The 14,951-nt window shown below is 37.9% G+C and overlaps 1 protein-coding gene across 3 annotated transcripts in view; it reads right to left on the bottom strand.

Moving 5' to 3' along the window:
* LOC123773122 (uncharacterized) overlaps positions 1-14,951 on the bottom strand; it is a 59,768-nt gene that overhangs the window by 27,136 nt on the left and 17,681 nt on the right. For all 3 annotated transcript variants that reach the window (XR_011225187.1, XM_045766619.2, XM_045766618.2), the window contains exons 7-9: positions 11,406-11,537; positions 7,805-7,886; positions 5,802-5,911 (exon numbers count right to left, since the gene is read on the bottom strand). Coding sequence is in view for 2 of the 3 variants with exons in the window: in XM_045766619.2 (XP_045622575.1) it covers positions 5,802-5,911; positions 7,805-7,886; positions 11,406-11,537 (324 nt within the window). In the remaining variant the exon portion in view is untranslated. The remainder of the gene's footprint in view (positions 1-5,801; positions 5,912-7,804; positions 7,887-11,405; positions 11,538-14,951) is intronic.

Genomic DNA, 14,951 nt, shown 5'->3' with positions numbered 1-14,951 from the left:
AAAGCCGTCAAAGATTGAGGAAAGATGTACACATTCGTAAGTGCTTGCGTAACTCTTTCGTGAATCTGGGTCCTGAGGTTCCGGGTTCGATCCCCGGTGGAGGTGGAGACAAATGGGCAAAATGTTTCTTTCACCCTGATTACCTAGTTACCTAGCAGTAAACAGATACCTGGGAGTTAGACAGCTGCTACATGCTGCTTCCTGGGGTGTGTGTAACAAAAAGGAGGCCTGGTCGAGGACTGGGAAATATATATTATATATATTTTTTGTGGTAGTGTACCTCTCGTCTCCTTTCTAGATATTACATTTTGAGCCTCATGATGGTCCCAATAATTTAGGTGTTTGTGTGTGCTGTATATTAAACCTGTTTTCCTAATAGAACACCACATTTTGACACCTACTCTACCCAAGGCCAAAAATCATCATACTAGAAAATGGCAGTGGCTTGCAAAATTGACATACTGTCCCATTTTCTGTGTTTGGGTTCTCTGCTCACCTAATTGTGCTCGCGGGGGTTGAGCTTTGTCTCTGGTCCCGCCTCTCAACCATCAATCAACTGGTGTACAGATTCCTGAGTCTACTGGGCTCTATCATACCAATATTTGAAACTGTGTATGGAGTCAGCCTCCACCACATCACTTCCTAGTGCATTCCATTTATTAACTACTCTGACACTGAAAAATTCTAATGTCTCTGTGGCTCATCTGGGTACTAAGTTCCACCTGTGTCCCCTTGTTCGTGTTCCACCCGTGCTGAAGAATTTGTCTTTGTCCACCCTGTCAATTTCCCTGAGAATTTTGTAGGTGGTTATCTTGTCTTCCCTTACTCTTCTGTTTTCCAGGGACGTGAGGTTCAACTTCTTTAGCCGTTCCTCGTAGCTCATTCTTCTCAGTTCCGGGACGAGCCTGGTGGCATACCGCTGAATCTTCTCCAACTTTGTCTTGTGTTTAACTAGGTATGGACTCCATGCTGGAGCTGCATATTCCAGGATTGGTCTGATATAAGTGGTATACAGGGTCCTGAACGATTCCTTACACAAGTTTCTAAAGGTAGTTCTCTGGTAGGTTAGAAGAGGACACTTTCGTACAACAGTGTTCTTGACATTGGGAAACCTTAGGAGGATGGGCTGGTATGTGACTGTGTATGTTGTATATTTTCTCTGTATTCCCTCTATTTCAGAAAGCATGAGGGAATTTTTTTTTAAATTTCCCTTCTGTTTTGAAAGGGAAAGCAAGTAGTGAACAGTACTCAAGGCATAAAAGCACAGTAATTTGAAAAGGAGCAGCATTGTAGTGGAATGTCTGGATTTGAAGATTCTCATAATCCATCCTAATGTTTTCTTAGGTGATGCTGTATTTGCTTAGTTATTCTCACTAAAAATTTGGTTGACTTTCATTATTCCTACATGTTTATTTCCTTCTATGAGGAGATCTGACTGTGTCTTGTACATTTTATTTTACTTACATTCTTTATTTTTACCACACACCTAAGTACAGTAAGCGCTCCGTAATACCCAGTCTGGCAACCCAAAAAACCCGTTTAATCAGCAAGATTTCAAGTTCGAGTTTTTCACCCTTTTTTCAAGTCATTTTAACCCAAATGGGGTTTTGGGTTACAGCAACTTCCACTGGACAAAAACCATAAACAAACTTGGGTCTCTATAATCTGAAACCAACTTGGGTTACTGCGAATCTTTCATCATGTTACTTAACGAAATATGGCAACTTATGCTCAAGCATGAGCCACCACACTCGACAACATTGCCATCTTCTCAGCAACCCGACACCCACACCCCACTCCCTACAGCCACAACCCCTTCCCAATACCGACACCCCACTCAATACTCCTACACCACTTCCACCTGACACCACATTCCCACCCAATACCACACTCCCATCCCACTTCCACCCAATACCACACTCCCATCCCACTTCCACCCGACACCGACAACCCACCCGACATCGACAAACCACTCCCACCCGACACCACACCTGGATTGTACCTGGATGGGAGTTCTAATAGTAGTTCTACACAGGCCCAACTTGGGACCAGGCTTGACTTGTGAGAGCTTTGTCCAACAGGCTGTTGCTTGGAATGGTCAACAGGCCCACGTATCCACTACAGCCCAGTTGGTCCGACACCCACCCCCACACTCGCCCAACATCGACATGTCCCACCTTCCTTCCATCACCAACCCTCTGAGCTCACCTCATCTATGGGGTTAACACGATCCTATCCTGATCTAATCATGTGTGATTGTGGATCACTAACAACGTGCAAGAGTCGCTACACATTGCAACACTATCTTACAGAATCCACACACCCACTACTAGCATCTTTGACTGTTTCTGAAACTCTCCTTTATGCCTGACACCCACAACCCACTCCCGACACACTCACTCACTAACACCATTCACTCTCCTGCCTCAGCCAAGTTTGTGTACAGTAATGTTTAGTATTGTGTTAAGTAAATGAACAATATTCAAGCCCTTCATCAAGAAACCCACAATGAGTAGGACCAAATGCATCTATTAACTATAATACTAGTCCAGTTTTGAACCACGGGATCCTGTGATGCTTTAATGTTGCTCGAGCAGAACACATCCTTTACCCCAGTGAAAACTTGGTGTCCTTACACCTAAAGTAGCCAGTATGAGTCTCAAGACTGCAGGCTGTGGACCTAGCTTCGAATGAGCAAACAGCTATGGAAAATTTTCCGGGGAAGCTAAAAAGAGAGATATCTAAAAAATATATATACCAAGATTATCTGCTGAGGTAGCACGTATCAGATATTCATGTACTTGTTTCAGAGAAGGGGAGCTCCCGATTGATACATCAGGCTGCAAGCAGCTTGACTGACCAGACCATCAACCAGAAGCCTGATCGGAGATCGGGCCATGAGGACGTTGATCCTCAGAATCATCGATAGGTATATACATGTGTGATTGTGCATGCCATATTTTTCCGGGTCTCATGTTCAGGATACCTATGTTTATCACATCGGCTGAAGTGTCACCAAAGACAGCATTTTTGAGTGTCAATTACAGTGTCAAGTGTAGAAACCAATCAGTCAAGAACAAGACGAACTCAGTGTGAACTATAAGTCACTCATTTGGAACTGTGTATCCACCTGTGACATTATTAGCTTTTCAATGTCAATCAACATTAACATTTCTATGAAGCATGTTAGTGTTACTGATAATTAACCATAAATATGCAGATGATGCTAAAACATTTCATTTACTCTGAATTTCCAAAAATTACTTCCATAACCATTCTTTTTTTAACTTTCATGATGAAACTCTTTAAAACACTCGTGTATTTGTAGCACTGTGCAGGTAGCACTTATCACGGGACCTGCTAGAGGCTATCTCCGCCCACCACCCTATCACTCAACTATTTCTTTAGCCGTGGGAATTTTTCTCTCTGCTCTGCAAATTATCTGATGGAAAAATACGAAAATTGTGTCCTTCTTTTAATAGCTATATAGATCGATCATCTGAACACATTTACATACTTTTTTTATTGTTTAGGTTGAAAAATGAGGAATATTAAAATGTTCATAACCATTTGTATAGTCAGTGCCATCATGCAAGATCTATATAAACACACTTTTTTACCGCCTGTATTTCAGAGCATTCATTTGCAAACATTTTGACACCAAATTTATGGTTCGAGCCACAAAAATCTTCGAAAACAAAGAGTTTTATGAACATATTTTTTTTTATTTTAGAAATTTTATTTTAGAAGAGTTTTATATTTTAGAAATTGCTGAGTGAGGCAGAGCCAGAATGATCAAGTGTTAACAGAACATGATTTCCCTTCTATTATGATGTCTAAAGACCTTAATGTTTACTGCTATCTCTAGACTTTTTTACCCTTCCTCTTGGCAATACAGTATTACACGATCTATAAGCAAATCCAGTGGAATTTCTCTTTCAGGAATTTGCCTTATCCTTCTTTGAGAGTAAGATTCAGCAACAGTCGAATGGTATTGATCATTATGCCTAGTGCAAGATTCCGTTTTGGATGAATCTAGCATAAAAGGGTACAAAGTTTCTTGGCTAAGACTGGCCATTCCTCAGGCACCACTGTGTTCTTGATAGCTTCCTGCTAAATAGTTTCACTTAGCATGAGAAATGGATGGTCAACATCCAGTGCCTATACTCTAGTTGTCTTAATTCACTTGGATGCAGTTGAGAAAAATAGAGGAATCAACAAACTCAATACAGTACTGTATAGCAAAGAATTGGAACTGCCAGCATTTATATTTCAATGAGTGAGCATACAGCTTCATAATCCAACTGATGAGCCTGTGACTCATGCAGGAATGCCACCCAAACATGACAAGACACTGTACCCAACATGAGGAATTTTAGAGTCAATATGAATAACCCATCGAAGCTGCACCAAGCTGACTCAGGTTCAATGCCAAGTGACAATGCCATGCTCAATCATGTAAGAGAGCAATAGCTAGGTAAAGCCCTCACAAAGTCACAAGAAATCACACCTAAATGTACAGTTGAAAATGACCTGGTTGAAAACATGTTCTCAGCATGTTCTAACAATCCTGTCAAACAGAAACAAGGATGTAAATCAGCATGCCTGCAACTAAAAGCAAATAATCACAAAACAAAACAATTAAGACCAGGTGGGGGCAAAAGGATCCTTCACACAAGCAAAGCAATGTGGAAACCAAAAGAACTTAAATATGAATCACCAATACTAACTGCATTGGTGTGGGACAAAATCTAAAGGAATTATGAAAAGCCAGGTTTTATTAAGGAGGAAAGTAGCAGAACCAACAATCCATCAAAGAGAAGATAACTGCAAATCTGAAAGGCAAAAGCTCAAGTGACACAAAGCAGTTGAAAAAATACACTTTCACCCATTTTAAAGCAAATGCCAACAAGAAACTATCTCAGGATGAAAAGGTGATTAAAATATACTCTGCAGAGCCAGAAAAAAATAAATGGGGTGCAAATTTACTCAACTTTCTTTATTTAATATAGTGTATTAGTGCTGTCGTCTAGTGATGAGTTGGGGTAACAACCAAGCAGTAAAATTTGAAATAAGCTGAGCAATATTCAACAATCTATTCAAACAATTATTATTTAGACGTGGTGTTTGAGTGAAGATAAATGAACTTTCTGGAGATTGTTCTGGACTGAATTGAGAATTCTCCAGTGTCTTCCTTCACTTACTTCTGGCCTGGAGTGGACAACTTGTAAACAACTTTGCTACATTGAAAATGAGAAGGTCACACCGACCTGGCTGTTTCTATGCTATGCCCAAGTGAGAGCAGGGATAGAGCCTAAGAGAGACTGAATAGCTTAAACTCGGAAAGAACACCCTTAATAAATGTAATGAAAACTAGTTAGGCATAGTAGTTAAAAAAAACTAGTAAACCAGACAAACCACATGACACTTGAAAAAGAGGCAGTTAGAAATTATTGTATAAAATACTATCCAGTGAACTCTCAATAGTCTAGATTACCAATTCTAGTACAGTATACACAATAATGCCAAATATACAAACTATAAAATGTACTTTTGCAAATAATAAATTAAATAGAGAATATGCATAATTGAGTTTACAATAGTATATATTAAAACAAGATAGATAATCATTAATTGTAATTATTTGAATGTGGCCAAGGAGAGATTCCTAAAATTAAATTAAATTTTAATTTATCAACAGCAGCTCTTCTTCATGATCTAAATCAAACTAATCTACTTTCTATAAAAAACACTATATACAGTCATAAATTATGCATATGATTAAGAAGGAAAACACTAACCAATTTTTCCGCCTTTGAATTGGAGATCATATGCATCTGGGTGTAGCCTGAACCATGCACTTCAAGGGGCAATGCATTATGATAGCCAGTGGCTGTTCCTAGCTCATCATCTGTTACAAAAATTAACAATAGTGAGTACAATACACAGAAAAGCCCTAAACAATACAAGACAAATAATAACCATTTCAAATAAAATGTTAAATATTTAAATATATACATCACCTGAACCCTATGACCCCTCAGGATTTTAACCCAGGCTGCCATGGGTCTCCCCATCAACAGCGCTGGTTTCAGAGAAAAAATTTCAGTTTGACTCCACATACATTTATGAATTTGCTTCTCCTACCACCCATTTATTTTTATTACTGTATTAGTATTATCATGCACTTTATTTTACAAGATTACACAGTTACATAGATGATTGGGTACAAAATGTGAGCATTAAGTGGAAACAAAAAGGAAATTTATTTCCTACAGGCTGTATATTTCTTCAAACTCCGATGCAGGGCAAGAACCGAGGATGCAGTCAGCATTTCCTCTCTGGATCATGCTGGAAATTCATTGAGCGATTGAGGCACTGGAAAAGGAAGTGTGCCACTCTTGGGTCTCTTATTGTAAGAACGAGTTCTTACATTCTTGAACAGCCACTAGCATGCATAACATTTTAGGCAAGTCCTTAATCCTTAATTAGTATTCCCCAAAATATGACCTGCCAAATCGTTTAACAACCAGGTACCCCTTTTACTGTTTGGTAAACAGAGGCTACAGTCAAGGATTAGCGCCCAGTAAATCCTCTCCAGCCAGGATACGAACCCGTGAAACACTCGCGAAACACCAGACGAGTGTCTTACCACTATGCCACAGGGGACAACCTCCTTGCACACACTCCCCATGGACCACGGGTCTCAGATTCTATAAGAACAAAATTCAACCAGTGATCTATTTCCCTGTATTTGTTTGCTTTCTCTCTCTCTGTGAGTGGTAGCTGCTGCTCCTTGACCAACTAAGAGGGTGATGTATGTGGCTGCCAAAGTGGATACACACGTATAGTCCCACATCACTTGTTTGCCATTTCTCCATAGGCTGACTGTGATTCCATCTGGTTTACCAGTGAGGGTAGTAGAGTTATGGTTCATTAGATTACGAGGTTCTCTCTCTGCTGGACAAAGAGCGTGCCTCTCTCTGCTCAACCTTTCAGTAGGGTTGTGCAGAGGTGAGGCACCTTTTAATAATGATGTTGACCTCAACATGTCTTATGTGCCATTGCCCCAGATTTCTGCAGTGCAGGCCATGCAATCCATATTCATCTGCATCTACCTTGCCACAAATAGACTGGATTGGGACAGCAAGGTGCAAGGCATCTGCAATAATGACCTGCTGTGGGTCAAGACATGCACCCCTCACAGAAAGAAGCTGCCAAAATTAAATCCCTTGCATGGGGAGGATGGACAGCTGTGAGGTGAGCAACATCAGTAGGGATTGCTGTTGCCTCCAGTAAAGCTGTGTAAAGCTGTGACTTGTATGTCTATGATGGGGCTGTCCCAGCTGGATTATTTGTTGACTTTCAGTAGGGTTGGTCAGAGTCCTGGGTCTGCCAGGGTACCTTATTGTGTGTTGCATTTCATGTAATGGAGTCATGTATCCCTGGTGAGTCCCCCAAGCTGTCTGGTAGAATATCCTTGATCAGGTCATCCAATGCCGAGGGGGAAGATAGGAAGGCTGGGACAGCAATTTGGGTAAAGGTGCGGACACCAATGCCACCGACTGACTGGATGAGTGGCTTGTTTCAACCGACAGTCATTGAGAGAAATGTAGGTAGATAGTCAACACACACCTCACAAGGAAACAAGGTGGTGATCATTTCAACTGTGACATCTGGCTAGTGATGCATGATTAATACAGTAATAGCATCCACAAATAGCTATTAACAAAAATAATTAAAATATTCTAATAACAAGAGTTTCTGTATACAGATATTTTCAAACATCTAGAGATACTCCTACCTTCTATGTCTGTAATGATAGAAACTAGCTCATCGTCAACTTCAATGTATCGTCGGTTGAAGTCAACAACACAATTCAAGCTCTGGAAAATAAAATAAAATTTAAGAACATGTTTTGTAAGTTATAAAGTACACACACACTTAGCAGTGCTATAGTGTAAAAACAAAATGATAATGACACCATATACTACCGAGTACAGAATACATAACACAAGAAATAATTAGGTTCGAAAATACACATTATCTTTTTATTTTGGATTAGTGAAGAATGTGTACTGTTCCAATTAAACAACCAGTATCTTGGAAGGGAAGAGTGAAATAATATATGAAAGAAAGGGTGGGAAATGGTGTTATTGAGACTGAAATAATGAAATATTTTTGTGGTTAAAGATTATCCAGAAAAATACATGCTGTGACCACCTCCAAAGAATACCTGATCAACCAGGCTGTGACTCATACGTCAGGCTGCGAGCACCCGCGTCCAACAGCCTGGTTGATCAGTCCGGCAACCAGGAGGCCTGGTCGACAACCGGGCCGCGGGGACGCTAAGCCCTGGAAGCACTTCAAGGTAAGGTAACCCCCTAATATTAATGGATGTTCCGAGAGTGTGTAGTGTCATGACAATAAAGAATACAGTGGTTTTATTCAAGTGCATCCAGTTTCATTAACTATTTTCTGGACAGGATACTGAATATTTAGTACATAAAAAAAATTTAGTTGCAGGCAACATTATACCTAACTGAATATCAGTTGCTTAGAGCAGTGGTCGCCAACCTTCCGAACCACTAAATTCATAATTTTAAATCCTGCAGACCACTAAAGCTAACTAGCTAAATCTGGGCATTTTGATAGCAAGTGTCTTGCGAGTTTCAAAGGTTTCATGGCATCAATGGGTAAACTCTAAGAACACACAACACAAAGCAGCCATGGATGCAGCTCACTACCAGGTTCTTGAATAAATCCAATTTCAAGTACTGTAGTTTGAATATTTTCTTTACATTTTCCTTCTCTCTGCCTCCAATTTGAATGTTCTTAATAATGGTGCCTGACGAGGACTGTGGAGGCTCTGAATCATTAATCAGCTCACAGTTAAGTGACGTACACATTATTATTATTGTTACTACTGTATTAACATTAGTTACATTATCTTTTGTAGTACTAAAGAAATGCAAAATATTCCATTGCTTTCTTTTCAGTCAATATAGGTTTATTGCATTCGAATCTGAAACCAAACAAAAAATGATAGTTATTAAAGTGAAACTATTTGATGCTATTAAATATAACAGTTAAAGAAAATACAGTTACATACAATACACCAATAAAATAAAACATTCAGAATACTGTATAAGAATTTCTTAGAATATTATTTTTGTTTGATTAATAATAAAACATAAAAATGCAAATGTCCAGATTTTTCTCAAGGACCACCTATTGGCGACTGCTGGCTTAGAGAGATAAGAATGCGTGTGTGGAATATGGACCCGGAGAGAATCTGAATGAATCAACATGATGGGTCCACATGTGCGAGTGTTGTATGAATAAACTATCCCAATATTTAATATCATTCATCATTAAATACGAATACTGTACTAGGATAATACAGAATATATAATTTTGGAATGCACTAGTGAAACAAAGTTGCAGATGATATATGTGATGAGTAACAATGTTTACTATTTTTGTACACAGTATACTGTATTTATACATATACAGTGTATGAAGATGAGGGGCACCACATTAGAATTAGACTGATAAAATATGATACAATATATGCCATGAATGGAAGTAATGACAGTGAACCCTTTAAAGAACTCAGCCTCAGCAGGTATGATATCTGCATATCTGAGGTATATTTTTGCCCAAGTTAGATTTCACATTGGCTATACTACAGTATTAGATTTTCATCTGACAACTAATTTTCTTTAAGTTTGGTCAGGCAAGATTTCTGCCAGTCTGACTGGGATATATTTGCTCACACTTTGGCTACATTTCAAGTCTCAACAGGTCAGACTTGGATTCATTAAAATCAAGCTGAATGTAAAGTATAAAATCCAGAGATTAAGAATGGGGGAACACAGTCACAGAGAATGAAAAGGAAATGAGCAAAACACTAAATGAACAGTTCCAAAGTGTTTGTATAAAATGAGGCTTTCGGAGAACCAGAGTGTGCCAATTCCAGACACCACCTATGGAGTACATAGAGGAGTCTTCAGATTAAGTGGAAAAATTACCCAAGGGGCTTGGAAGAAATAAAGAAGTTGAACCAGATAGCATTTCACCTTGGGATTTGAGAAAATGTGCACCTGAGCTGAAGCATTCTACTTCAATTGATATTCCAGATATCTTTGTGTACAAGAATCTTAGCAGATATACAGTATAGAAAAATGCACACATAGTTCCAATATACAAAAAAGGCAGCAGAGAAGACCCTCTAATTTACAAACCCATATCACTGTCAAATATGACAGTCAAAACACTAAAAAAAATAGTTAAAACTAAATAGATAGAATACCTGGAGAGATATGATATAGCACAGACAGTATTTGTTTTCAATCAAGGACAATCCTGTTTAACAGATCCACTTAGTATTTATGAGAGAGTCAAAAACATTCTACAGGAAATAGATGGGTGGAATGACTGTTTATTTGATCTAAAAAAAGAAAAAGAAAAGGGGCGCTTTGACAAAGTCTCACACAAGAAGCTGTTTTAGAAGTTGTAACATGTTGGAGAGGTGACAGAAACTGCTAAAATGACTGAAAAATGTTGACAAAGATGAGGGCAGCAATCACAGGCAATGTATCTGACTAGATGAGTGTTACTAGCGGAGTACCACACGGTTCAGTTCTTGCACCAGTCAAGTTTACCATTTACATAAATGATCTACCAGAATGTGTGTATGTATGTATTAAAATGATGTACTGAATGGGGTGAGAATAGCTTGAGCTACCTCATCCCTTTGTGTGTATTTTACCTCAATAAACTTATTTCAATTTCAATCTACCAGAAGGAGTACAGAATTATATGAACATATTTGCTGATGATGCTAAGCTAATAGGGAAGATAGGAGATTTAGATGATAGTCATGTCCTTCAAGTAGATAAAGATAAAATAAGTATTCGGAGTGCCATGTGGCAAATGGAATTCAATGTGAATAAATGCCATGTTATGGAATGTGGAATTAGAAGATAGACCACACATAACTTACAAATTATGTGGACAAGAATTAAAAAACTCTAACAAAGAAAGAGATTAAGACAATACAGTAATTTGGTTTGTGAAGAGAAAAAAGCTGAATGCTTGATAGAAAATTTAATTAAAACTCAAGTTACTTAATTCAATTACTTTTTACTCTGCATTCATGTAGGAAACAAATAGTTTTCATTGTGCACAGAAACAAATACATAGAGTATATGTAAAAGAATACAACAAAATTAATTAATACATGCACAAACTATGTGCGTACAGTGTACCTTCGGTTACCTTTTGATGATTCCGATGATCAGCATTCACATAATAAACTCCTTAAGAAAAAGACAATTTGAAATATTTTATGAAACATTCATAAGTACACAAACACAATGATCTAAATTCTCAGAACTTACCAAAGACTGAGTAAGATCTGAAACGCTGTTTGGCGTTATATTGGAAGCTCTTTCAGAAGACTTCTGAACATATCCAGGGCTGTGTGTGTACAATCCTAAACTCTCTCGTGAGCTCCATCTCTGCAGTTCTGCCTGTTTTAAAGATGAATATACTGTAAATATAATTAATGCTTGTGAGTACATACATTCATTCATTTATATACACTTATATATATATACATACACACACACACACTGACACTGGTCTGACACTCACATTTTTCATCATGCGTTAATTTCCGTGATGAAATATATACCTGTGTGTGTATGTATGTATATAATATATATATATATATAGATAGAGAGTGAGAGATAGCGATAGAGAGACAGAGAGAGAGAGAGGAGAGACAGACAGAGACAGACACACACACACACACATTACCTTGCAACCCCCGCAAACACAACTAGGTGAATACAAAGGTGAATACACACACACACACACACACACTTGGTGGAGGCCAAGACCGTCAGTAGTTTCAAAGCGTTATATGACAAAGAGTGCTGGGAAGACGAGACACCACGAGCGTAGGTCTCATCCTGTAACTACACTTAGGTAATTACACACACAGACCATGGCAATTCCAGGTAACCCCCCACCCTCTCAGTATACAGGTTGGATATTGTGGTTACAATAAATGCTTGATGGACATGGACACTGCATGTTCTGAAAGAGAATGGAAGGGATGGAAGGAGAACAAGAAGGTAGAATGGGGAGGGAAGCGAGACAACAGGAAGGAGAATAGGAAGGAGAGAGCGAGAAAGAAACCTGGACACTAGCAGGTACCCCCATCTAATATTAAATAAATGGAATTTGAGTTTTTATATGCACATCAAGTAATAACAAATTTGTTAGTTAAGCTGCACATTTAAATATACAGTAAGCATACATACAACATAAATGATATGGAAAACAACTAGAATCTTTCAAGTGAATCTAATGACATACAGTACTTTACTTTTATAATTGTCTGCAGCCTTGCAAGAAAGATATTAAAAGGAGCAGTTTAGACAGATAGGGATGAATTTCAACATTCACCTCCTATCTATCTGTGTCTGCAACCCTTTGCAAACATTTGGTATCATACGATGTCAACTCTTCAGTCATTTGTTGACCAACGGCTGTCACATTGTATGTGACTACAAAAAAAAAAAAAAAAAACTTGATTGATTAACAGTCGAGAGGCAGGCTAAAAGAGCAGAGCTCAACACCCACAAGCACAACTAGGTGAACACATGACACTATGGCTTTCTCCATCTCTGTATCAAAGTATCCATTTCTGAGTGCTCTGTATCCATCACAGCACTCAGAAATGCAGCACTGTACTATAAAGTAACTACAGTATTTACTAAACACTATGTATTTAAAATTACATCATTCTAAAACATAAATAAAATGTCTCATGTTCTAGCTTACACTGATATTGCTCTGACCTCAAATCTGCAGAAATCTGTGTAAAAGTTTCACAACTTAATGTGCTGATCTTGTGGATATGGATATATTGAACCACTAGTGGAAGGAAACTATCCAGTGAGCAAACTATCCACGAGTAATGTTAAACATTGCTATACTAAATTCAACTATTGAATTAACATTACTCTTAGATATTATGCCCACTGGGTACTAGCTTGTTGAGGTGTCAATAGCAAAAGACAAGGCTGTAGCCATGTGGTCCCACATTCAGTGGCTTGTCTTAACCTAACTGAGCGATGTGCATGCCATCCACAACAAAGTAACTAAGCATAGGAAAGTCTTGCAAATCTGATTTTTATAATGGCATTAGAGTTGTCATTAAAGAGCGGGTTCACACATCTACAATTCAACACAGTACCTGTACTTCTAAAAATAAAAAATGAATGGGAGATGGGATAAGGGATCCTGTTGACATTCTAAAATCTTGAACCGACTTAAAAAATATTGAATTTAACTAGAAGAATATTGATAAGTAACAGTCTGAATGAGTACATTATGTAGAAATGTTTATTTGTCGAGAAATAAATTGTTTAATGCGACCCATCATTTTGCTCAGAAACTGCACTTTTGAAAATCTAGCTCAAAATATAATTCTAAATAAAAAAATTGCCGATTGCAAATTGTAGAGCTATATACAAAGAACACAGTATGTAAAATTCATGAAAATTGGATCATAAATCACAAAACTAAAAAATTACAAAAAGCTTATTGGTTCCTATTGTATAAAATTAAATACAAACATATTACAGTTGCAGTATTGCAGACGAGGAGTCACAATAACGTGGCTGAAATATGTTGAACAAACCACACACTAGAAAGTGAAGGGATGACGACGTTTCGGTCCGTCCTGGACCATTCTCAAGTCGACTGAGAGAATGGGTCAGGAACGGACCGAAACGTCATCGTCCCTTCACTTTCTAGTGTGTGGTTTGTTCAACATTACAGTATTAACACTTGTTACTAAATTTATCTGATATATACATAAAGATAAATAACAATACTAAACACCCTCTCATCATAAAGTGATGTTCCTTCTAGTGCATCATCACAGATGTCTTATGATGTTTCTGCTATGCTGTGTGGAGACAACATCATGCACCGACTCTTGTTACACATAATTACCCTTTCTTGCATGGCCTGCTTTCAGTTGTCGTTTAAAAGCAATTAGAAGATAAAGACATCTTGAATGTAGGTGGTGTAAAACAGACTATTTAAAGTACGTATATTGCTACTACAGGACCAAGTGCAGACCCTTAAGACAAATGCACTCTGTCCAATGACTCATGAGTCACTGATCTCACACCAGTTAAGAGCCCTCAACATGTTGAGTAGCTATAAAACAATGTTGCCACATTTTCCTACTATTACTGAATTAAATTATTAATTATTATTTTTAGAAATGTTTGATTGTATTGAGAATTTTGATCAATACTTTTTGCTGATGTTGGTGATCCAGGCCCGTTAAATCTGTTGCTTCCAGGAACACATTTCAGGTGTAAAGGATGACAGTATTTGTTTCATAGAGATCAAATTTTGGTAGTTTCACCTTATTTGGCTAAGGGTGAAATGGTAACTGGTGTTCTTTGCAAAAACACAATGATTAATGTTAGATGTAACCCAACAGGCTTTGGAATGAATCATGCCACGTAAGTAGGTTTACATTTAACTATAATTTTTGCCATTCAATTGAAATGCATCAATTCTGGTTGTACATATTTATATTTAGTACCTAAAATAAACAGCACTTGTGTATTTGCACAAGCACAATAGTGCTTGTTTCTGCCATACATATTTGGTAAATTTTTTTAGATTTAAACCTTGTGCAAGACACTCATATTCTTTAGTTAAGAAACAGACCATTGAGATGAACACCATTAAGTCTTAAGTACACTGTACCATGCTTTACAAGAAATTAAATTATTAGCTACAGCAAGACAATGAAACCAACAGATAAGCCCTTGAATAAATCTACTGCATATAAAAATGGGCCAGACAATGCTAAGAAGCTCATTAGATCACTGCATTACAGTATTTAG

This window comes from Procambarus clarkii, chromosome 81 (assembly GCF_040958095.1).
Source record: "Procambarus clarkii isolate CNS0578487 chromosome 81, FALCON_Pclarkii_2.0, whole genome shotgun sequence".
Classification (NCBI taxonomy): domain Eukaryota; kingdom Metazoa; phylum Arthropoda; class Malacostraca; order Decapoda; family Cambaridae; genus Procambarus; species Procambarus clarkii.
This window is presented reverse-complemented; position numbering and strand designations above follow the sequence as displayed.